The sequence below is a fragment of the Athene noctua genome, chromosome 3, assembly GCF_965140245.1.
Source record: "Athene noctua chromosome 3, bAthNoc1.hap1.1, whole genome shotgun sequence".
Classification (NCBI taxonomy): domain Eukaryota; kingdom Metazoa; phylum Chordata; class Aves; order Strigiformes; family Strigidae; genus Athene; species Athene noctua.
Window position 1 is genome coordinate 74,365,883 of NC_134039.1, and position 25,485 is coordinate 74,391,367.

Below are 25,485 nucleotides of genomic sequence, written 5' to 3' on the forward strand. Positions count from 1 at the left end.
ACTAATTAATTAAAATGTTTGAAAGTTTTGTTTGCTTTGCAAGCACTGATCAGATCCTCTTTTGTAAGATCTTTTAGGGGAGATGAATCAACTAAAAATGATTGAAAATTGCTGGGGAGGAAACTAAGCCTTTAGAAAATATGCTGAAAAAAGCCAAAGCAGAATAAGCTCTCAGATCTTCATTTAGTGCTCTAAGATATTTGAGCAATAAATTTTTCTGTAAAATAATATATTCTGCCCTTCTTCATATTTAATATATAAACATTACTGTATAATTTAACTATATAAATATTCTTAATTGCTTCAAATACTGTAGAGAATCAGTGCTTTGTTAATTGTTTCAGAGCAGTCAAAGTAGGCTATTTGCATAGGCAGGTGTCTGTCCCAAAGGTCCCCCTCTTGCCTGACACCCCACAGGGGATGAGCACAGCAGCAAACAATGCAAGACTCTTGGAGAGGTGGGGATGGTCAGGAGGACCTGTGCTGTGGCAGTAGTGGCAGAAGGGACTCTCTGAATGGGTAGCTAGAAAAGGCAAACACAGGTTGGTAATAACATTGAAGCACTTCATTAATACCTCATCAAAACCATAGCACAGAAGTTTTGAATTGTGTTCTGGCAATACATAAATAAATGAATAGAATAATGCAGAAAAATGGAGTAATATGTGAAGGCAAGTCTAGAAAACAGTAGGAGGCTTGGATAATGGACTTCGTTTATATTTAATATACAAAAGACATTATGATGATCAGATTTTCTGAAAAGAAAGAAGAAAATTTGAGGAACAGACCTCTCCACTAATCTGAGTTAAATGCAGTAAGAATCGTAGAAGGAGAAAGGGGGAGTTTACACCACTTGATGTAGGTGTCAAAGGTATTACACCTGCAGAGCATGGTAAGGGCCTCTGAAGGCAGCTTCAATAGACCGTGGTTGTGGCTCTGTCTGTTCCTACTGCTGCTCCCTGCTGCAGATGGAGGGAGTGGGGGAGCCAGCATCCCCAGGCAAGGTCTCTGAAATGACTGGGATAATGGTCTGGAGGTCACTTTCATAGACTTATTCCATAGTGGACTTGTAGACTTCATAGACAGTGCTACATTCTGGGGAGAGAATACTAAAAATAATGAGCTAGACATCCTCATGGAGGAAGGCAAAACATTACTAGTCATTAATTCTAAACGCTTTAAATGAGTCGTATGGCTTTCTTCTATCCTTAAATGTACTACTGTTAGTTTTCTGAGAAATCTCTCTACATCATGCCAGGATTTTTCTGCTTCTGGGTCTTCCAATCCAACACCTGGACCCAGGCAAGCTCCTGGTTCTGTGAATACTTAACCCTTGCTTCTGTTTCTAATTGTTTCTCAACATTAAATCTGGTTTTGGAATATTTTTCTTCAAGGAATGTCTTCCCAGTATGCCGAGCTGTCAGGAGTTTACATCAGCAAGTATCTATCACTCCAGCGAATTTACTCAGTGGAGGAGAATCACTGTCCTTTTACCACAGAAGACTTGGTGAGCATTTATTTCTTCCTTTTTTTGAGGGTGGGGAGATAGTTAATCTACTTTTAAATTGCCATGACAAAGATCAAGTATTCTGTAGATCATATTCAAGCCAGTGGGTGCCAGGGCACTAGGGTTGACCTTGTCGCAGGTATTTAACATAAAATGCCTTCCTTACATAATTAGAGAGTGAAACATTGGTGAAGTCACCAGAAACTATTGTTTAGGATTGTTTTTCATACATACTGTGACTCTTCTAATAAAGTTCAAACCTTTTCAAAAATAGTGGCACTTGTCTGTAAATGCCCCACTGGAGGAAGGCTTTATTTGGATTGTTAATTTTTATTTTGCACATTCCTTATTGTTTACATCTTCAGACCAAAGCCTTGTATAAACAATGATTCATTTCTGGGAATTTTTTACCTCTTGATTCTTTTAATAGCATATCTTCAAAAACAACATTCTCTTCTGCAAGAAACAGCAACAGAAATTATCAGAGAGCCCTACACTATTCACCTTATTGTAATCAAACTTATTTTGCCTTCCCTAACATTTTTATTTATTTAACAGCCAATTTCTTCCATTATTTATTTTTAAAACTTTATTATAATATACAATTAAAATATTTGTCACAAATCTCAATAATCTTCAAGGCATCCTTCATTTGAGAATTAAATTATTCCAATTAGAGTTAACACTTTGCTTATGTCTGACCTGAATCCATCACAGCAATCGCAATGAGAGTGTGCTCAGATCATCGTTGTATTTCCCTGTCCTTCATCATTTTTCTGCACTCTCCATGGCCTCAACACAACCTATTTATATCAACACCCCACAACGATACTTTCTTTCAACACACTGGCCATTTTTACTGTATAGCCAATATTCAGAATTTCCTATTTCCAGGCAAAACATCGGGGGCAAATATTGAACCCTTAATATGTATCAGGTCAGATAATACCAAATGGCACAAGTAAATCTATGAACAACCGATTTGCAGTTAGATTATAAACTACTAAATCTTACATGCTTTATGTGCCACCAGCTGCAAAATCTGTGGCTCACATAGGCACTTAGGAGTTTAAAAAGCATCTGCAATTTTGTAGGTTATACTATAAAGTAGGCTGTTATTTTTAAATTAATTTCTAAGATATATACCATAGTCAAAGTTATTATTATACACTGTATAGCTGATGATAATACCAATGTTGTGGACCTTTTTTTCTTTAGGATATAATAATTTTCTTCAGCATATGAGGTGACAGAAACAAATAATTCCATTTTAATTTAGAAGACTATGGGGAGAAATTATGATGAAGTAATAGCCTAGTTCCTGTTTTATGCTGCATACAAATCATAAATATTTCACACTCTATCTTTTATCTGAAGGGATTCCTGTCTGTTAGCAGAGTTTTGTTTGTAATTAAGCTACAAATTACTACTGAACATTACTTTGCTCTTCATAAAACACATTTTCAGTATGACTGTGTTGTGCTATGGCATAATTGGGGTGAAGAGGAAGGATGGCTGCATGCTCCCCACCAAAAGCAATCCAGCAGACCAGATGCATTTCAACCACTTTCCCTCGTTTTTACCTCCTTTCCACTGTCAAGGAGCAGATCAAGGGCTCGGTCACTCCTTTGGGTTGAGATTGGGAGGGGGGGGGTTTTTGCATTTTTAAAGCACTTTACTAACAGAGGGCAAGCTTCTGCCTTTACAAACCTGGAGATTACTGGTGAATATTTGATGTGCAGCGCTCCTCTGCCAGCCTGGCCACACAGAGAGCATCATCCCAGGGGCCTGGCAGAGAATATGCTCTGTAGGGCTCTTCTTCAGGGTGCCCTCCCTCTTCTCCTCTCCCTTCCCCACCCACACTCTGTTGCAACAATCACCTATGGTCAAAAACTTAGTAATGGTCAGGAAGAACAGTGCAGAGGGGAGAGCCAGGTCTTCCACATTCCCAAAACTGGGGTGAGGGGAAGGAGGCACTGGGGACCCTCCTTCTGGCTCAGCCCAACACAAGAGCTGCCAAATACACAGCCTGCCCTGTGCTTACTGCTCAGGGAAACAAACCACCTAAACGAGGACTTAAGACCAGGGCTTGAAGTCTCATTAGCTTTGCTCTGGCCCCTGAAATGCCCTCACACCCCTGCGCAGCCATGCTATGATTGCCAGAGCTTTCACCCCTGCATGCACAGCTCTTTGCTGAGGGGTTTGCATCTTGCGTGTGTAGGTAGCATCAGGCTGAGGTACTGTGCTCATGCAGCTGGAGAGTTGCTCATAACAGCACCTATTTCTCTTGTAAAACTTTCTGGGCATGCTGGTATTTCTGTACATCTGTAGATGTTCTGCATCTGGCAAGCATTAGTTTACAAGGTCTCTGTGTTATCCAAAATTTGGGACGTTAGGAAATCTGCTGCAACAGTGAGACTTGTATTGGAGAAATGAAATGTATGCACCTGCTTGCTGAAATTGTATTGTACTTGAACTGAACATTTCTAACACTGATGAAAATTAATTTCAGTTTTATGGGAGGTATTTACATATGAACAGGCCTTAATGAGATACAAGCAGCTGTCAGTTGCTGACTTCATAAACAAATCAACACCTAATGACTGAATGAGAGTTTCAGGATAATTGGGTAAATGTAATTATGGTAACTCAGAAGGTAGCAAATATAATTTTATCAGCTACAAATTTGCATTAGATCGTTAGGGTTTTTAATATCAGGAGAGAAGACAATGATTTTATTCAACTCACATATCTGAAAATTTTTATAACAGAAAGAACATCATTTCACTCACAATACATCTGGGACATGATTTCCTTGTGCTTATGTAAAATGTCATGCAAAACCAGTGACTTTTATTTGACATCGACCTGATTTGGATATGTCATCAGAAAGCCAGTTTGCCTTCCAGTAGCATCAAAAAAACCCAAAAAACAGAGTAGAAATATGAGGAACTAGGGAGGTTTATTTTGCTTGCAATAAAATGCTTTCGTAACTCCCTGACACTGCACTTTCTATTTGAATAAGGGTCTAAATGGTGACTGTCCAGAAAAACAGTATTTTATCACTGAGAATGCAGCTGACACTCAGCTTCTTATTCTCTTTTCTTAATTAACATGGGTATTTTAAATTGTTGATTACCATTTTTAACAGCATAATCCTTTTAAGCTGTTGTTACCTTGAGGTGCAGAGCAGCCTTGAAAAGCTCTCAGAAACGGAGTGGGACCAGCTTTTCAGCTGCGTTGCTCTCTCAGTTGCAATTGAGCCAAACACTCGTTATCCCTTGCCGGGAGAGGAGGCTCACAGCCCTGTGGCCGCAGGATTCCCGCAGCAGCAAAGCTGTCCCCAGGGGAGAGCTCTCTTTGCAGCTAAAAATAACCCCTGCTTGCTAGGACGTGGCTCCCGGGGGACCCTCCCCAGGCACCCAGCTGATGCACACACCTCTGTTTCAGACACATGTTCAGGCAGCAGTGCGACTTTTCTCCCCTCCCCTGAAACAAGGGAAACAAATCTGCCATGGCTGCATTCATCTGGGGGAACTTCTAAGTAACAAGTGGGGCTGAGGCCACCCTTAGCTTGACATGCAGCCAGCATCTGAGACCCGCGGAGGAAGACAGAGCCACCCCGGGCGCGTGTGGCTCTGTGCCCTGCAGCAGGAGGGGGGTGATGACCCTGTCCAGGGAAACATTTTGCTCAGGTGAAACCCACACGAGCCCCATCATGGACTGTCAGCCCTGGTATCAGCTCTGCGCCTTGCAGTGCAGGCCCTGCCCTGGGAGCAGCCCCTGGGCACAGCGGTGTACTTTGGTATTGCCCATCAGTGGGCTCTCTTCACCCTTTGTGTAGGGCAGGTGTGAGCCTGGTGCCCCAAAACCAGCCATGACGCACCCACACAGCCACCCTGCAGGGATGTTTGCACCTGGCAGCGGCCGGCAAGCGGCTGAGGAAATGCCGTTGACACCACACCAGGCAGCACCAGGAACTGTGTTCAGGGGTCACCACCACTTGTTGAACACCACAAGACTTCTACAGGATAGTAAAATTGCCCCTGTATCATTGAAAATCCCCCCCAGTTTGCTGTAAATCCCCCTGGGCTGCAGTCACACACACCACCTCTACCCACACAGCTTCACTGATGAAAGCTGGAGGAGCCCAGCCCCAGTGCTCTCCCTCCTGTCACCTGGGCTAACATGACACAATTTTATTGTGCTGGGAGGTCAGGGGGGCACCGGGGTTGCCTGCTCTAATACCTTTCTTTGGTTTCAGTATTTTTGTTTTCCTCAGCACACATGAGAGCTAACACCAGTCATTACCACTCCCTCCAAAGCACACAATCTCTGTCAGGGGTCTCCGAGGTGCCACTGATGCTCTGTTGTGAACACAAGCACAAGCACCAAGGAGATGTGCTGGCTTCAGAGCGCTCCAAAACTAACAGTAAATAATTGTGGTGAATATTGACTGTCCATTGTGCCTATGCAAGCTTAGGAAGTCCTTCATGTGCAGATTACTGGTATTGTGCACTTTTAATGGATAATTAATTGCTCTTATAATGTAGCCCATCAGTACATTATATCCCAAGGGAGTATTTAATCAGCAGATCTGCCCCCACAGATTAGTTCTGCACGCTGTGAAACTGTTTTCAGTATTTGCAATATCAAGCAGATATTTAAAACAGACAACAAGAGTTGGGCAGCTTCACTTGGTTTTTAAAGAAATTCAAAATTGGTATTAAAAACATTTCTGCAAGCATGTTCTAAACTACTGTTTGTATGCTTCTAGTATGTGACTGGATGGCTAACTGCTCTGCCATACTGTCCATTTTAGCTGCACAGGCCTCCTCTATCCAGTTTTTCCCTTCTATACATGCGAGCAGGTGGCTCAGCCACCTTTATTCATTTTAATAGGTCTTATTCTACATAAATTTTTGGGGGTGGGAAGGTGAGGGAAGGGCTTTTTATCTTAAATTAGAGTAACAACATTTTATTCCATGCCATCGTAACATAGCTAAATGGCTTAGAAACAAGCTAGGAAAGATCTCCTACTTGTAAGAACCTCCTGCTTCTTACCCTCAGCCCGCCCAATCAGCCCTTGGCCAAGCCCAGGCCTGTCCCAGTTTAAAGCCTGATTTTTAATTACCTGCGCTCAGCCTTGCTTTCTCTGTCCATCCTCTCCACAGCTGCACAGACCCAGCCTCAGTGCCCACGTTGACCCCACCACCCCTTTTTTCCCAGACCTATCATGCAGCCAGCACAGCCTCTTTTGCTGCATCACAATGAAAGATTTACCATATTTGTTTCACTCCACATGCAATATATACTTCTTAATCTCATTTTGGCATGAGCATTGAGTAGAGAGGCCCTGTGCCCACCAGCTGGGAGCTGCTGCTAGCCAACTCCTGCAACCTGTTGGATGTGCACAGGTTGGCAGGACAGCTTGGAAAGGCTCAACAGCAACAAAAATTACTCTTCTTGTGATTCATTTGCTTTTCCAGCCTTGTTTTTTGAGGGTGGTGGAGATGTCAGCCTTCCTTGGAAATGTCATTAATGACTGCAAAGTCCATCATATAGTTCTGTGCAGCAAGTAGCATCATCTAGACAGTTCATTTACAAAAATTTGTCTTCATCTGTGCCAGTCTTTTCAGGCTGGGTATGTGACTGTGATATCAACTTTTTTTTCTTTTTTTAGTTGAATTTTATCTTTTTTTCCTATGGTTTTGTAAAGAATCACAAATTAAAGCATTGTTATTGGTTCTAAGGTCCAGCGCCACACGTTTCCGATGGAGTCAGTGCTACTACACAGCCCAAGACGAATGGGCCTTAGACAACATCTACATCGGACAGCAGTGTCCCAACATGTGCAGCGGACACGGCTGGTGTGACCATGGCGTTTGCAGGTATAAAGCATTTGCCAGTTCCTCTTAGCCAATGGTCTTCTAATACTTCGGGTATCCTATTATTTTGCATACTTTTTTTTTCCTGTTGTTCTTATTTTTAGATTAAACATTAAAAAATAAAAGGGGGATTAGACTATTCAAGCAACATTAGCAGCTGGTTGCACCAGCCTCTCTGTCAAGAACCCATACCCTTGGCAGGTCCAGGCACTGAAAGAGCTTTCAGTGACACAAGGCTGCCCTGCTGCAAGTGTCCTTGTGGGCCCTCCAGCCCTTTGCACAAGGACCCCAGGGACCAGCTCAGTGCTGGAGCTGTTTCACTGGGTCAGAGTGACACCAGGGATCAGCTCGGCACTGTTTGGCAGCCGCTGTCAGACCAGGTGCAATACCAAGGTCACAGGCTACTGCCTGCCAGTTTCAAACTTTCTGGACTGCACAGGGGTCTTTTTTATAAATAAGATACAACTTTCTTCCATTATCAGTTATTCTAGTTTGTTTCCAGGATCAAAAATTCCAATCTCAGCCTGATTTGTAATTTCACATCTAATTTTGAAAGGTCAGTGTCAGATGAAGTCTTTAAAAGCTTGTCACATTTACGCTTTCTTTCAGGTGTGACTCAGGGTTTCGGGGTACTGAATGTCAGCCTGAAAATCCCCTTCCTTCTACCATCATGTCTGATTTTGAGAACCCAGACAGCCTGAAGACAGAGTGGCAAGAAGTTATTGGGGGAGAGATCGTCAAGCCTGAAGAAGGCTGTGGGGTCATCTCATCTGGCTCCTCACTCTACTTCAACAAGGTACTAACGAGGGATGGGAGACTGAGAAAGGCACGTACTGTGGGTTTGAATGAGCATGATGTGCTTGTATGGCAATGAAAAGAAAGGTGGCAGAAAGCTGTACACAATACGAGAAGTGCATTAAACAGCACAGCTGTGCTCTGCAGGTAAAGAACAAAGCAATCAAAAGAGATGGGAAAAGACACATGCATTATGTATTCAAGAAAAAACATGTAATGGAAGAAACTAAATTGCCGGTGTGCTGGGAAGTATGTACATTCATACTGTCTTAATTGTGCATTTTCTGTTTCAAGACTCAATTCTTTATCAGTATTCAGCAGCTCCCATTTGTTTGTTCTGTACTGTTCTGGGTGAGAGATGGGGAAATGTTGGCTTTCCCGGGACAAGCAGCGTAATTTGAGGTCACAGGACCAGAACTAGTGAAAAAACAAACCCTCCAGACTTTTAGAAAGTGGTTAGCCTGTAGGAGGATACTCTTTTGTATAACTTGGATGCTTTACAGACAAAAATAATAGAGCAGGAAAGAGATATAGGGAATTCTGCTAATTAATAGCAATTATAACTAAAATAAAAAGAGGTCTTTATGACCAGATGTAAGATTATGGGTTGTAATCACAGATTTATTTTTTATTGTTGCTCCTCGGGTCTAGTACTGGGTTTTGTTTTGTTCATAATTGAAAGGAAGAGTATAAATGCAGCTATGTGCTTCTCTTTTAAAGGTTTGATCAAACTGCCACTGCTGTCATGAGAGCCAGATTAGTCCCAGAAGAATAACCCAATATGCAACGCTGTATAATTGTGTGTTGTTTACCTCATTACAAAAATCTAACCCATCAAATAATTTTCAGCACTCCTACATAGTCTCACATCCAGCTCCCCTGGAAATGCAGCTCTGCACTGAAAATTTCATAATAGACCAATCAGTATAACTAGCTAATTGTGATAATTGGATTTTTTAATATAATTGTCTTCTCTGTTAGATGTTTCCTTCTGGCTCAGTTCCTTATGCCAAGTTTCTCAAAAGTAGTTTGCTAAATTAGAATTAACCTGCTATGATCTTTCTTCTGATTACTGCTAAGGAGGAGTGAAAAACTCATTTAGAAATTCTTGGCTTCTTTCTATTGATCTCTAAGGGTTAGGTTATCATTCATTTCTTGAGTAGTAGCAATCTGTGTGCCGTCAACAGAAGGTGGTTTATTTAATTTCTGTTTAGATCTTTTTCAAGACATCTAGTGGCCATGCTGGTAGATAATAAAAAATTTTTTTTATAGTTGCCTAACAGTTCTGTATTGTTTTGGGAGCTCATATTCACAGGCTCTATTTCTTTTCATTTTCTCAAACAGCCACTTTTTATTTGAATGTCTAATGTTTACTGCCATAATCAATTACTGCCACCAGAATTAATGCTGGCTTTGTTCTGCTGACCCTCTATCTTTTGTTTTACAACTCATTTTAATCAATTGTAGGTGTGTTTACAATACAGAGCTCTTTCAATTAGCCCCTGCAATTCCTCTGAGGTTTTATGTCACTTGTGCCCTTTCTCAATTAACCTGGTTCTGTGGTTAACCCTTTGGCAGGCAGAGCTGCTGTGGGGTGTAGATATGGAAAACCCACCTGGGATAGTTTTACAGCCAGAGCTTGACCCACTGCAGGTCAGTTCGTTGGGTGCCCTCAGCCAGCTGGGACACACCTGCCCATGGGAAGCAAGGGGTTTTGCATCTTTATTATCCATCAGCAGTTTGATTTGATGTTGATAATTTCAAATTCCCACGGGTCTCCAAGTGAAGCTGTGAAAGCAAACAACCAAGGGATTATCAGTGTCACCTTGGCCAATATTAGCCATGTGAGGCTGTACCAGGAAGCTCGGGGCTGCACCCGAGACTGAGCCCATCTCACCCTCATAGCACCATCCAGGAGGGCTTTGCTCATCTGGGGATAAACCACCAAATAAACCAAAACAGCAGGAATAATTGAAGACCAAATCAGTATGTCTGTATTCTAAATGAGCTTTTTGAGGGTCAAAGGATTCTTCACAGGTTTTAGTTGTCATCAGTGGTGCAGGCTAAACAATTTTCAAAACCACAAGCATTCAGCTTCTAGAAATTAGTCTAGCAGTGTAATGGGGCCTATTTGGTGGAGTCTACAAATGAGCTATGGACTCAGGCTGTAACACCAGCAAAGTGAAATATTCTGAGAAAAAAAGCAATGGACATTTATCTGTGTGAGTTTACCCTGACCTGGGTAGAAAGAGGAAAGAGGTGATGAGTGGCATGGGATTTAAATTCATCTATCGTTTTATTAAAAACCACAGATTTTAAATCTCACCTCATAAATCTTATTACTTATGTCCAGCTAGATCACCTCACTTGCTTATCTCAAATTTGTCTGGAAATTTGTCAGAACGATCATGAATGTACAAGTGAGATAGAGGAAAGCATAAATATTACTTAAAGCAGGCATCATTTTATAACTTAGCCCAGGTTTTCCTGTTTGTTACTTTTTTATGCTTGGAGATGGACAGGAACCCATGACTTTTTAGGGAATTAAAAATAGTAGGAGTGTTGCCAGTTCTGCTCCATTTTGGGGGCTTGTGCCAGGTTGCTGCTACTTTTAATGAATGCAGAAATATGATCCCTGCATCCTCCCTCCAGCTGCACGTATTTGCCCTACCTATAAAAGCTTGTGGCAGCACAGTGCTCTGCTGGGACAGGGCTGTGTCAGGTGTGCGGCAACTCTGTGGGGACACTGCTCTCACTCTGTGTCCTGCCTCACCATGGGCAGCTTCATGTCACATATATGCATTTTGTAGGCTTGTTGATATACAAGCCCACAACCTCAGCCCTCAAGCACCAGGGCAGAAGAGGAAGAGGGGAATGGGATAATTCCAGTCATAATAAAATGTTCTTAAACCTTAAAGCTGTTTTTAGCTGAATATGCTCTGTCTTCCTTTGCCAACATGCACAAAGTGAGCATGTTGACCACAGCATAGATGTCCGAGAGCTGTTTCCTGCTAGAACTCAGAAACATCCTTGGAAAAGCTGTTCACTAAATTTTATGACACTATTTTTTCTTTTGGCTATGCTTAGGTAAACCTGAAACCAAATCCACAAGTTTTAGTTGAGAGACTTCTTATTTACCACACTTACTAGGAAAAGAGCATAGTTTTGTGTAGGACCAAAACCTACTCAGGTGAGGCATAAATAGAAAATGCCACTCCCTTTTTCTTGTGTAGGAGCTGGGCTTCAAATAGCAGGGGGCTATAATTTCAGATGATCAGGTAACGCTATACAGTGCAAGATTTGACTGGGGAAATGAGATTTCAGAAATGTTCCTTTACTGATTTATGCTTTATCATTAGAAAGCTGGATACTTAAAAATTAAGTCCCAGTTTGTTCAGGATAATCAGCGTCTGCTCTTTGTTTTTTGAAGGCAGTTGGGACCTTGAAGGAATGAGATGAAATAGTTGTGTGGAAAAGGTCTTGTGAAGTCACATTTTTTGTTAAAATCTAGAAACAAAAACTCTTGTGGGATCACACCAGGGTGATGAAGACATAAAGGATGGTCAAGCAGACTTGTTGTCTGAAAGACAAAAAAAATGTCATGTTAACACAATGTCCTCTGTGTTGTGCAATTTTCTATGAAATATTAATCTGTATTGAACTTTAAATATGTCTATTCATAGTGAAGGTGTCACATTTTATATTATTATTGCCCCCCTGGTTTTTGTATTGTAGGCTGGAAAAAGACAGTTGGTAAGCTGGGATTTGGACACAACCTGGGTGGATTTTGTCCAGTTTTACATCCAGATAGGAGGAGAGAGTTCTTCATGCAATAAACCAGACAGCAGAGAAGAAGGTGTGCTGCTGCAGTACAGCAATAACGGTGGTATCAACTGGCAGCTACTAGCAGAAATGTATTTCTCTGACTTCAGCAAACCCAGGTATAATTTTGGTCTAAATTAAATCCATACTGCATCAGCTCTTTAAAAAACACTATTTCTCAATTTATGAAAACATGAATAATATTTTCATTATAAGGAAACTTTTCCTGGCTGCCACAGAAACTCCTGGCACTAGGGAGGAAAAAATCTAATGAAAGTGGGCCTTAAAAAAACTGAGGTAAATTATAAAGTTTCTAATCATTCACATCCCATGTGAAACATGACTAAAATGCTAATATTTGCAAAACATTAAGAAGCATATACAGAACTTGCCCAAAAGAGGTGTAAAAATCTGCTATTTCCTCTGACTGCTTTCACATCTAATGAACATGTATTAATGTCACATACAACAAAAACTCCTTTAAAGAAATATTTAAGGAGGAGAAGAAATCATGTTCAGCATTTCAAATTTGCTGTAAGATAGCTTGTCAGTGAAAATTTAAATTGCATTTGTCTGCATAGGTATTAATATGATTTCTATTACCTGTAGTTCATGTCTTTCGGTATGTAAACAACTTTATCTTCCCATCTTGTCATTTTGCTTTGCAATGAACAATGTTTTCAGAAGGGCTTCTGTAACTCAGCAAACTGTCTTTTTCTAAAGTTGATCTAGGCACTTAAAAGTATAAAACCATTGAGAATTTAGAATAGAATAGAGAATATTTCAGTTGGAAGGGACATACAACAATCATCCAACTGCCTGACTGCTTCATGGCTGACAAAAAGTTAAAGCACATTGTTAAGGGCATTGTCCAAATGCCTCCTAAACACTGGCAGACTTGGGACATTGACCACCTCTCTAGAATGGCTGTTCCAATGTTTGACCACCCTGTCAATGGTAGATGAGTTGTCCAGTCTAAACCTCTCTTGGTGCAGCCTTGAACCATTCCCACATGTCCTCTCACTGGATACCAGGGAGAAGAGCTCATCACCTCCCTCTCCAATTGCCCTCTTAGGAAGCTGTAGCGAGCAATGAGGTTGCCCCGCAGCCTCCTTTTCTCCAAACTAGACAAGCCCAAAGTCCTTAGCCACTCCTCACAGATCATTCCTCCTAGCCTTTTCACCAACTTTGTTGCCCTCCTCTGGATGCATTCAGGGACCTTGCATCTTTTGTAAATCATGGAGCCCAGAACTGCACACAGTACTCCAAGTGAAGTTGCACCAGTGCTGACTACAGCAGGATAATCACCTCTTTCAACCAGCTGGTTATGCTGTTTGATGCACCCCAGGATGCAGTTTGCCCTCTTGGCTTCCAGGGCACACTGCTGACTTATATTGAGCCTGCTGCCAACGAGCACCCCTAGACCCCTTTCTGGAGGGCTGCTCTCCAGCCACACCTCTCTTAATTTATGCCTGTGCATGGCATTACTCTGTCCTGGGGGCAGAATTCAGCATTTTGACTTAATTTCATCCCATTAACCATAGCCCAATGCTCCAGTCAATCTAGATCTCTCTGCAAGGCCTCTTGTCATCAGCACAACCCAGTTAGGAATCATCAACAAACCTGCTAATGGTGCATTCAACTCCTGCATCCGGATCATTGATCATGGATCATAAATATATTGAATAGGACTGGCTCTAGAACTGAACCCTGAGGAACATCACTGGTGATTGGTCCCCACACAGCTGTAGCCCCATTCACCACAATGCTTTGAGTTCTCCTCTTCAGCCAGTTCTTCACGCAGCACACTGTGAACCTTCTCATCCCACAGCTGGACAGCTTGTCTATAAGGATGCTGTGAGGGACAGTATCAAAAGCCTTACTAAAAACCAGAAAAACTACATCCACCTCTTCCCCTTCATCCACTAGGCGGGTGGTTTAGCCTCTACTTTGTCAAAATTACAAGACACATCCAACAAAGAAGCTACATACTGAAACTTTCATCACTGGACTATCCAATACATTATTTTTAGACAAAACATTTGCCCCTCAAGTAACCAAGAGTGATGGTCCTTACTGAATATAGCTACGCATATTTATTTTTCTGCTGCTTCAAAAGGGGTCCAGATCTTATTTTCCAATTCCTTATTTTCCAACACAGAAATCTAGGAAACCTCTGGAAAAGAAGGTTCCCTGTCTCTCTGAACATTTTCTCCACCTCTCTCTGCCTAACCAGCAAGTGAAGCAGGATCTGCGCTACAAAATAATGTGGTATAAAGAAACAGTACTGAAAAGAATATATGTATAAATGCACATACATAAGCTGTCTGAAATAGGACTGAACAAGTAACTAATTATTGTACTTTTTAACATAGGTATGAATAGGTTTGAATCTTTATTTAACATAATTTTTGTAAGGTATTTCCTAAGTGGAATATAAAGCAAACTATCTGTGAAGACCTAAAGTTCTTTTATGAAACTCCATATAGGAGGGCTGAAATATTTTTATCCACAGCAGAAAACTCTGGTACGTAATCTATTGCATTGTAATAGAAGGATGCTTTTTTTCTACAAATAGTCTCAACCAGCAGAAGAGAATGAGAAATTAATTTTGCCAGCAAAATTTCACTGTTACTTGCTGGCACCAGAACATTAAGACTTACTGAACATGGATGGGCTGAACAGTTTAATTCAAAGCTGAACAGTTCAAATCAATTCATTATTGTGCTAGGCAATATAGTAATAGAGAGTAAAAAATAGCCCTTGTCTTAAAGAGGTCACATTCTCCACAGACGAGAAGGACAAAGAAGGCTTCTTGATATGCAGTGTATAGACAGGTATCCAGATACGTAGAAGATTTCTGAGGACTTCTACGTACAAGATACTGGCTTTTCTGCCTCTTCTCCCTGTTCAGTGTAATTTCTTCCACTTCTTTGCAAACTGTGTTCCCTAAAGTTCTGCTGAATTTATGTTCTTCAGGTTTGTCTATCTGGAGCTGCCGGCTGCAGCCAAGACGCCTTGCACCAGGTTTCGCTGGTGGCAGCCTGTGTTTTCAGGGGAAGGGTATGATCAGTGGGCCGTTGATGACATCATCATTTTGTCAGAGAAGCAGAAGCACATCATTCCCGTTGTTAATCCCACTTTACCACAGGTAATATGCAAGAGCAGGCTGTGGGCATCCCCACAAAAGAGGAACCATCCTCTCTGCTAGTAGACTTTTATTTGAATATAATTTTGTATGAAAATAGTGTGTATTTAAAGAAACAGCTGTAGTGTTTGCAGCTGTGTCTCTCTGTGTGGGAGTAACCTGGGTTTCATCGCAAAACCATCAGGCTCCTAATCTTTTTGACAGAGGACGTAATTATGTATCTCCTCAAAAGTCAAGGCAGAAATTTTAGAAATTACAGTATTTTGAAAATGACAGAAAATACAAATTGCAAAATTTGAAAGTGAGTCATTCAGGGAATTATTCTGAAGTCACACTGAAAGGTGATAGTACTTGTTGCTTTCCTTTTCATTTCTAACAGAACTTTTATGAAAAGCCAGCATTTGATTACCCTATGAACCAGCTAAGTGTATGGTTAATGTTGGCCAATGAAGGGATGACCAAAAATGAAAGTTTCTGCTCTGCCACCCCTTCTGCCATGCTCTTTGGTAAATCAGACGGTGACCGGTTTGCAGTGACTCGAGATTTAACTCTGAAGCCTGGATACGTCCTCCAGTTCAAGGTATTCCTTAAACATAAATCCCTGCAGAATATCGGTAAAACTGCCCTTAGTCAACACTTGCAAGATGTCACTGGGGCTACAATTCAAAACAAGGTGATAAATTATACCACTGCATGAAAAGTTGTGAAGAACACAAGTATGAATTCATACAGCATAAAACGTCATGCTGCTTTCTAAAATGATAGCCAAAATCTTGGTGCAGGGGAGCTTTTTTACCCCTCTGGATAAGTTTTAAAGCTTGTTGTTCTTCAACACATTTCAGAAGTGGGTTGAAGTGACTGTCATTATATTCAAGCTGGTACTAGGAAATGCTACTGCATTGTTAAGGGAAAAGGATTTATCACATCTGGGGCTCCATGACTACAAAAGCACCAATGTGGTTTGTGTACATTTTTTTATATTTTAAACTATTTAAGGACTTACAAGCCGCTCTGTACTCCAGCATGGGTTTTTCATATAATTTACTTTTATTGTGTCAATGAATATAGGCTCCGATTAGCATTCTGTTCTTTAAAGGGCTTACAAAAATTTCAGTGGTCTGACAATACATCAGAATATGGGCTCCAAAGAAAGAGTATTTGCTTTGACAAGCTCTTGTTTCTGAACCCTAATCAAAATTTTATTGAGTTTATAATGAAATCCCATTGGTGAATTCTGGAGGTTGGTTGCAATGCAATTTTAATGAGCTCACCACAAATACATGGTCCTTACATAATTGGTGGATACAGACACTGAATAATTTACAAGTGGAATTATTAAAGATATCAGATGTTTACAGGCAGCTTTTCAAATATAATTCCCACAGTTCTATAAATAGGAAAGTTAGTTAGAAATAATGGGATGTGTAAAATAATCTCATTTCATCTAAAAGTTATGCTAATGAAATGCTATACAAACTGAGGGTTTGCAGTACAGTTTCTGAGTGAGTATTGCTTGTAGTTTTATACTTTAAACTGTCTAAACCCCCAAAACAGTTCAATGTATAAATACCATTTAGGCTGGAAAAGATGCTATCTGCTTCCTCACCACTTTCCTCTACTTTAGTAACTGTCTCCATTCTGTAGATTTGATGATCAACAGCATTTAAAAAATGGCTTAGTCTAAAAAACCAATACTTAAAACTATTTCATACACCTTCCAATGCTGAAACACTTGGCAATGTAACATAAACATACCAAGTATAAACAACATGTATCAGAGAAGAGCGAGTCCTTCTTTATAAAGTCTATTATTTAAGGCCTGAGTTTATACTCCTGTCTTTTTTGGAAAGCTTTTAAACTGGCCTGCACATAAATGTGTTAGTTCTATTTGCACGCTTTAATTTTAAACATATGGTTAAATGCTTTCCTGAGTTTGTGACATTTCCATTTCAAATAGCTGCCTGGAATAATTTTGCATTGACAAAATCAGAGACAATAATCTGCCAAAATTATTTCATTTTTCATGAATGATTTTGTTTTACATTTTACATTCTACAGCTCCAGTAAAATTTCTGCAATAAAATAATGAAAACTAATATTTTTCTAATAGCTTGAAAAATGAAACTGAAAACTTCTGTCTTGGTTACGTTCTCATTGCACATTTTAATATGCACTTTTCTACTTCATCCAATTTTCCTCTATTCTGGGAGCCCAAACTGCAGCACCAACTCACATCATTGACCATGACTAGGCTGTGGTCAGGTCTTTCAGCCCCGGGCAGGGGGGACCTGGGAGCCACGCTGATCCTCTGAGCTCATTGGGTGGACTGCAGATGGGATGGGTCTTAGAGGATACAGCTCTTCCCACTCCTCCTGGGCATGTAGATGCCTGCACAGATTTTATTGTTTGTGGCCTGCTATGCATCAGGACCTTTGAAAAATTCTTTGCATATTTCAGTGTGCTGATCTCAGCAACCTTAATGGATAGTGGGAATTTTTACTGAGAAATGTCATATACATGTAGGAAATGTTCTCCAAGCATAGGTCACTGCTTGCCAGCAGGGTTCAAAGCAAATGTTCAGAATGCTAAGCCTCCCAAACCAAAAAGTCAAAGGCGGTTTGCAGCCAGTAAATACCAATAACAGCACAGGTTTCTTCAGCTTGTATCTGATGTTCTGCTTTTTTTGCAGCTGAACATTGGTTGCACCAATCAGTACAGCAGCTCTGCTCCTGTTCTGCTTCAGTACTCACATGATGCTGGGCTCTTCTGGTCGCTCGTGAAGGAGGGCTGCTACCCTGCATCTCCAGGCACTAAAGGATGTGAGGGAAGCTCCCGGGAGCTGAGTGAGCCAACTGTGTATCACACAGGAGACTTTGAGGACTGGACAAGAATTACTATTGTTATTCCCAGGTCGCTTGCAGCCAGGTACTGTACATTGTAAACCAGTGATGCCAGTGGTACCTGTGAATTAGCTGCCTCTTCTTTTGATGCTACCTTAGGACAAAGTTGCAAGCTGTGAATAAAAGTGGTGTTAAAAATGAGGAGATCTGTGAAAAATATACTGTGGTCTCCAAAACAGGGAGAAGCTTTCCATTTTAAAGGTGTCAGAATGGTGTATAAAATTAAATTACAAAGCAACAAGGAACCTAGAACATTTTAATTTGACATCAATCTCTTCATCATGATGCTGTCTGTCTTTATGCATATCAGTTAAGTCAGAGGCACCAGCAAGAGAGTGATAAGTTACTTGAATCAAATAAGCCATTTGAGCAGGATTACTTTAATAGTTACCACTGAGCAAAGAAACCCTAGAAGGGTATTTGAGCTGCTGCATAATGTGCTGTGTCATTGAAAGCAGGTGGGACAGCCGAAGCCAAAGGAGGGAGGACTGATAGGTGTGTTCATCTGTGAGCATGACCTCAGCATCATGTTAATACAGATGCAAAAACTTCAGACAGTGGAAGACACAACCTTTGAAATCAGGAGGCTTTTCACAATCTTCCTTGGGTTTGGCTGAAGTTTCTCACTCCCTTTGCTTGCTGTCTAACCCTATCAGTAAACCTCCCAGGTCTGATTTGCTCCCTGCACCAAGTGCTGCCATCGCAGCCAGCAGCCAGTCCCAAGCCCTGGCCATGCCCCAGCTGCCTCCAGCCTCTTCCTCCAGGCAGATGCTCTAGTGCTGCCCCTGGGTTTCAGCCCCATTCTCCTGCCACGGGCTCCTCATCCTCAAGCCCTGGCACAGATTTTGAGTATGTGGCATATTGTGTAGCAGGGAGCTGGTGCCTTTGCCTCAAGGAGTTGCAATAGCAGCATGTACCATAACAAGTTTGTCTTTTCTTCAGTAATTAGGCAATAAAAGCAGGTGCCAAATTGCACAGATCTGACACCAGCTGATTTGATTTACCCAAAACAAGCAGTGCAGAATCAATAGCAGCAATCTGTTTGGCATTATGTTCAGTAATGTGATCAGAAATAAGAAGTTCATGCTAAGACATTAAAAATGTAAGTATTGTGCGTACAATGAGAGTCTCAGCATGCTGAAAACTGAACTTGTGGGTCATTTTGGAAATTATGATTCATGGGTTATCCAGAGAGCATCCCTTTTTATCAGTTGGTACAGAGCACTAGCACAATGATCTGTGCTACCAAATCCCTGTGCATAGTAGAAAAAAAGCAATAGGTTTATTGTATTTTAAGCAGAGTAGCAGGGAGGATCTTACTTAATCCATTGGATTGATAATGAGATTTTAAATTTCTTCTCTTCTCTGGAGCTCCTATTAAATGGTTAGTTAAAAGTTAAAGACTAAAAATTAATAACCAAAATATGTTTTCTTCAACAAATTTCCTACACAGTGGGTCAGCTGGAGTAACTTAGTGTAGGATCACTGAACTCCTGGAACAGTTTCAACTATATAAATTAAGGATTAGATCACCATTTTCCCAGAATTTCATGTTGTCATCCAAGAATAGAAACTTAGTAATTCTGTCCACATGTCCTGTAGGACATGTTATTTGCTACTATTTGTAGGAAGTGGATGATTTTTCTTGTATCCAATTTACTTGAAGGTTTTTTACTCAATATTATACAATCCCGTAACAAACTCTGCATCACTGCCATTACTGAGTTCCTTTCGTAAATACTCTGAGAACTGGAGTTTTGGGATTTTAATATGTAATTAGCAGTTCAGGTTGAACTGAGTAGTGAAAGGCACCTTCAGAGTCATGTCTAATCATTCACTCTTGTTGATAAAACCATGTATCTGTACTTTGCATCACAGTGCAATGGGTACAGGACAGGGAGATAGAGGAAGTCAAAATACATCCAAAAGATCTAGAAAAAATATCCTTTAGTGAAGCTGCACAAAATGTAGGATGTCAGAAATATTTTCCAGGCATCCATTTGCATCTTATTTGCAAGTGGCTAATTTAGGAAAAGCTCCTTTTAATCTTAAACAAGGAGCAGAGGATATTGAAGCTGGGAATATTCATGTCCTTCATCATTGTTTCTCTACAGTAAGACTCGATTCCGCTGGATCCAGGAGAGCAGCTCCCACAAGAGTGTGCCTCCTTTTGGCCTAGATGGTGTTTACATTTCTGAGCCTTGCCCCAACTACTGCAACGGTCATGGGGACTGTGTCTCAGGGGTCTGCTTCTGTGACCTGGGCTATACAGGTAAGACAACTCTTTTTACACAGGATTACAGTAAGCATTGTCTGAGTTAAAGCTGTAAATCTAGCATCTTGTTTTTCCTCTCTGATATTCTGTAAAATTATATGATGACATAAATTTCATGGGTTGCCAGCAAGAATTTTTTCATTTTGTTAAATAAAATTCAACACAGGCAAAACAGAGCAGCCGAAGGCAGGAGACACCGGTGATGTTTCTAGAAACTACAATCTTTGAACATCATGATCTGTATGAATAGAAAGGGACTAGTGATAAAAGGGAAAACAAAATAAAATATTATAAACTAAAAACTCTGCTTAAAAGCCTTTGGATCATCTTCAAAAGTATTGCTGCTGGTTTTGAGTCCCATGGCCATCAGATGGCATGGGACCAGGAGGGAACATATGTTCTGACAGGCCCTTCTGTGGAAAATTCTGCTCACTTGTGGTTTCAGGAGCTTTTATGCTGAAATACAAAAAAACCCTCAACAAACCCAATGAAAAAAAAACAGTGATTGACACAACCAGTTGCCTGCTGCACTCTTTTCAACCCTCTATACCAACAAAGGAATAAACTAACATCTTCTGTTCAATTTGTTTAAAACTAAATAAAAGCATAATATTTTTCTGTTTACCTAAAATGCCTTATCAACATAAAGCACAGCTGGTTTTCACCTAGTAAAATAAGCCATTTTAGAGTTTAGAGGAAGAGGGCTTATTCTGTCTATGAAAATTAGTAAAGCAGGTTTAAAGTGTACAATGCTGTCATCAGGGCATTTTCTTAGAAAAGCTTGGTACTTTCTCATATGTGGATGCAACAGAACTGTCTGCCAATGTACTGTATCTGACCTTTACTCTGTTCAGCACAGTTTCACCAAAGTATCTCCCATATTTATTTATTTTTTTCTTGAAGCATCACATGGAACCTGTGTGTCTAATGTGCCTAACCACAGTGAGATGTTCGACAGGTTTGAGAGGAAGCTAAGCCCTCTCTGGTACAAGATAACAGGAGGTCAGGTTGGGACAGGCTGTGGTGTGCTCAGCGATGGAAAATCTCTGTACTTCAGTGGACCTGGCAAAAGGGAGGCGAGGACTGTTCCCCTGGACACCACAAATATCAGGTCAATCCTCAGTGCTGCTTCTCATCATTGTCTGTGTATTCATATTTTCTATGCTATTTCAAGTGTAGATGTGAGAAAGTAGGAAATATTTTTCTAGTAAATCTCAACCTGTACAAGAAATCTTAAAGGCAGAGAAACTACTTTTTCATTCATTCTGGTATACTATTTCCTTTCCCTGAGAGACAATACTTATGTTAGAAACAGTGGAATAGCAGCATAAAAAATATACAAACTCTATCCTTGTGAGAAGATGGTTTGCATTGTATTCTAGATGGATAAGCAGAAGATGTGGTCTTGAGACTGCACAAAACCTAAGACTCTGCCCATAGCTGGGCAGAAAAACTCCCTTTCCCCTGACTGTGTTGAACTGCAGGCATAGCGATGGCTTAGCAATGAGTTGTTTACTTGCCAGATGTTGTGAATTAATCCACTTGTCAGAAGTGTAAAAAACCAGAATGTGAATTGTTTCTGTGTAGCCAAGAGGCTAACAAGCCTTCACCTCTACCCCTGCTACCACTGAATCCTGCTCCGCTGGTAATATTTTTCCTTTTTTTTTCCCCCCACATTTTCTAATTGATTAATGTAATTAGCATAAACAAAGTGCTGTTAATTCTGACCATTATTTAGCCTGGAGTTTGCTGCTGCTTTGTCCAGTCTCATAAGGTATCACACACCTGAAACCTTGCCCGCCCTACAGTGATATCGTTAGTTTAATAAAATATATTTTTCCTAACAAATACTGCTCCAAGAGTAAGTAATGCCATGATCTGCTGCATTATTTAAATTGTGGGATCACTCAAGATTAACCACAAGTTACCACTCTCCAGCTCAGGCAAGTGGTGCTCCTTGGGGCAGTATGGGTGCTGCAGGTTCAGGGACATCCTTAGCTGCTCCCTGGCACCAGGTAGCACAGAACCAGCTGCCTTTCCTCTGTCCCCTGTGTGTCTGACAAATATGTGAATTATTTATATAATTCTGTAAATTCCTTAATAACTAAATCAATTAATTGGTTGACAAATATGCTTTGGACAAGTACCTGTTTGCACTGGAACTCTGGGAAGACCTGAGCACTTCTGTTCCACTGTCTTTTTAAATCTCATGTTGTTAATCCTGTGAAGCATAATATTGAAAGTAGCCACATTATCAAGGAGTCTATATTCAAACAGTATTTTTGAGTTAGTCCTACTTTCCTGGAGAAATCTTTTTATAAAAGAAAAGGATTTTCTTTAGCTTCAAGATTACTTTAAAACCATTTTTAATGCCAGATATTCATATTTATAGCTTTCCATTTGTATAAGTTTGAACCATTTTAAAAGCCAGAGGAATTTTTAAAATACTGAGCAATGGTCTTTCTTGACTTTTTACATCTATCATTACTTCTGTTTTGCACTAGAACATGGTCATCTGGTGTCTTAAAACTTCCCCAAGAATGTAAGTGACCAAAGGGACACCTGGTAAGAGCAACTAAGATCCCTCTTCTGAGCTTGTGTGCACCGTGTGAGCTGCTATCCTGCTGCAGCTGATCATTTTGTCAAAAAAAATCAGCTTTTTTTTTTTTTTTTTTTTTTTTTTTGGTGAGCATCACAGTGAGCAGTTTAGCTTTCTTGAACAATTCAAGCTTGAAGCCACATCCCTAGGCTGTTTGCTAGACAGAACAAACACACTGGTCATCTCAAAGACAAATGGGACTAACATTGATTTTTTGGTTTCTTCAACCACATGTGTGCTCAAGGGTAGTATCCACCTCATGCCACTTGACCAGAACACGGGCTTCTTAGGCTACAGCAATTACCCCAGGTTGCTTTTATGTTCAGAGGAGATAATAGCTTCTTCAAAAGGGCAATGCAACTCATCCTAAAATAGGGTCTAGCAAAGGCCAGTGCTTTGTTGTCTGGAAGCATGGAGCTTTTTTCATTAATTATAAGGCAATCTGGATCGTCCATGTAAAAGTTAGACATTCAGCTTCAGACATCTTGCTTAGAACAGGTGCATCCCACTTCATTTGATACCATCTGTAACATTAACTGGGTCTTTTTTTATTAGAAGCAAAAGCAGACTAAGTTTGCGAAAGTGCAAGGGGTTAACTGAAAGACCTATACCATAAAAAGAAAATAATTCCTCAGCCTAGAAATTTTTTTCCGTTATTGGAGCTAAAATTAATGTCACTTGAAAGAGGAGATTAGAGGGAAGCACTTTTTTCCATTTTGGTATTACTTTTTGCATTCAATAATGCCTTGCATAGAATTTGGTTATCTTATTAGAGGTCATCTTAGCCCCTGCACAGTTATCTTTTATTTTTGTGGGGGTTTTTGGTTGGGGGGGTTGGTGACTGGGTAAACAGCAGGAAAATATGCCTTGATAGACATACCATTAGATATGTGGATTGAGGGTTGTGAATAGGAAGGCTGAAGCTCCTGCAGTAGATTTTTAAGCTTCTTATTTTTCAGGTTAATAGTGTTTTCTCAGACCTTTTAAGATCTTGTTTCATTAAATCAGGCATGGAGGAGCAAAAAATTGAAAAATATTGCAAGATATTAAAGTTTTATTTTCATTCTGAATTCCTGCAGACCTACCTATGTTCCCTATCATCTTGCTTCTGTTACAGATTATTGAATGTTAAGTGTAAATTTTATGTAAGGAATGCAAAGAATTTTCTTTTTTTTTGTAAGTAGTACAAAGACCCTTTTTCCCTTCTGTTCTCTTCCCAAAGGAGCGGGGTCCATGGGGGCTCGGTGCTCCTGGTTCACTCTGCTCCAAAGGACTTGAGATTTGCCACTCTGACGTGCATGGTGCTGTTCAGGAAAGCAGCCCAACGGGGCACTGCCAAACTCAGGTGTCACACTAAGGGAATTTAAAACTAAAGCTTGCTCCCTGATGCCAATGGCTGTAAACAAGTACTCAATGTTTAGCATATACATTGTTATCATAATCTTAGTTTTGTTTGAACCATTGTCTCCTTATTCTTTACATGATTGATTACACCTTTTTCACAGACATTATGAGAATGTCCCATAGCACTATGAGAGCTGTAACCATCAAAATTCATTTCACCCAGAACATTTTTTGCCCTACACTTCAGAAACCCCCTGGAGTCTCTCCATCCCTTCCCTTTTTCATGGCCCAATGTACCAAAGACACCATTTCGCCAGCAGTATTTCCACCCTCCAGACTGACAATACGATACCTGGATGCATTTTGGTTACTGATGAGCTACTGTCTCCCATTTTGATGGCCTGTCCCTTATGACACTCTTCACTATCTGTTCAGTGAGAGCATTTGCACAAAGTGCATACCTGGCAGCTAGATAAAAAACATGGAATTTTTTTTTTCCAAGTGGTGACATCTGGCTTGTTAGCTGACTTGGCTTCCATCTGCATTACAGACTCTGTTGCTAATGACTGTGCAACCATCCCAGAAAGCTGTTCTGGGTCAAATGCTTACAGATCAGATGGGCTGATTCACCCTGCTTCAGAAAAGAGGGGGTTTGTCTTTTGTTTTCGCTTTTTACCCATCTTTACATTTGGCAAGCATAAAAGAGAATTTCATCATGAGTCTGTAAACCTTTTCACCTCTGAGACCACTGTCTAGTGTTTTATTGCCTGAACACTGTCTCAGACAACAGTGCTGCAGCAAACAATGGGACCTACCTGGCTGAACAGTGTAATACTGTGAGCCTGTCTGTTTTTGAGCTATCTATGGGGTTATATTACGATGAGACTGATGAGTACATTCTGGCTTGTCCTAGTTCCTATGGAAATACAAAACATCTCAGATAGGAAATACCAATTTCGATAACAGACCTGGAGTGTGCTTGGGTTTAGAATCAGACGAGGATCATGACATTGTATATGTAGCAGTGGGTGAGGGAAATTGGAGTCCTATCTGCATCATATTGGCTCTGGTCATAGTCCTGTGGCTCATCTGTGATTTTGATGATGTCACTACAAATTAAGATCAAATCCCCCAAAGCAAAAAGAGTTATTCTTGTGAGGAATTTTTTGAGTGACAAATCAAGCCTTGTGTCTTCACACAGAGACAT

The 25,485-nt window shown here is 40.6% G+C and overlaps 1 protein-coding gene across 2 annotated transcripts in view; it reads left to right on the plus strand.

The window, feature by feature from the left end:
* RELN (reelin) overlaps positions 1-25,485 on the plus strand; it is a 295,831-nt gene that overhangs the window by 207,593 nt on the left and 62,753 nt on the right. For both annotated transcript variants that reach the window (XM_074903370.1, XM_074903369.1), the window contains exons 22-30: positions 1,395-1,507; positions 7,261-7,398; positions 8,005-8,191; positions 11,926-12,131; positions 14,992-15,163; positions 15,540-15,740; positions 17,850-18,085; positions 20,175-20,332; positions 21,239-21,446. In XM_074903370.1, the coding sequence (XP_074759471.1) occupies positions 1,395-1,507; positions 7,261-7,398; positions 8,005-8,191; positions 11,926-12,131; positions 14,992-15,163; positions 15,540-15,740; positions 17,850-18,085; positions 20,175-20,332; positions 21,239-21,446 (1,619 nt within the window). The remainder of the gene's footprint in view (positions 1-1,394; positions 1,508-7,260; positions 7,399-8,004; positions 8,192-11,925; positions 12,132-14,991; positions 15,164-15,539; positions 15,741-17,849; positions 18,086-20,174; positions 20,333-21,238; positions 21,447-25,485) is intronic.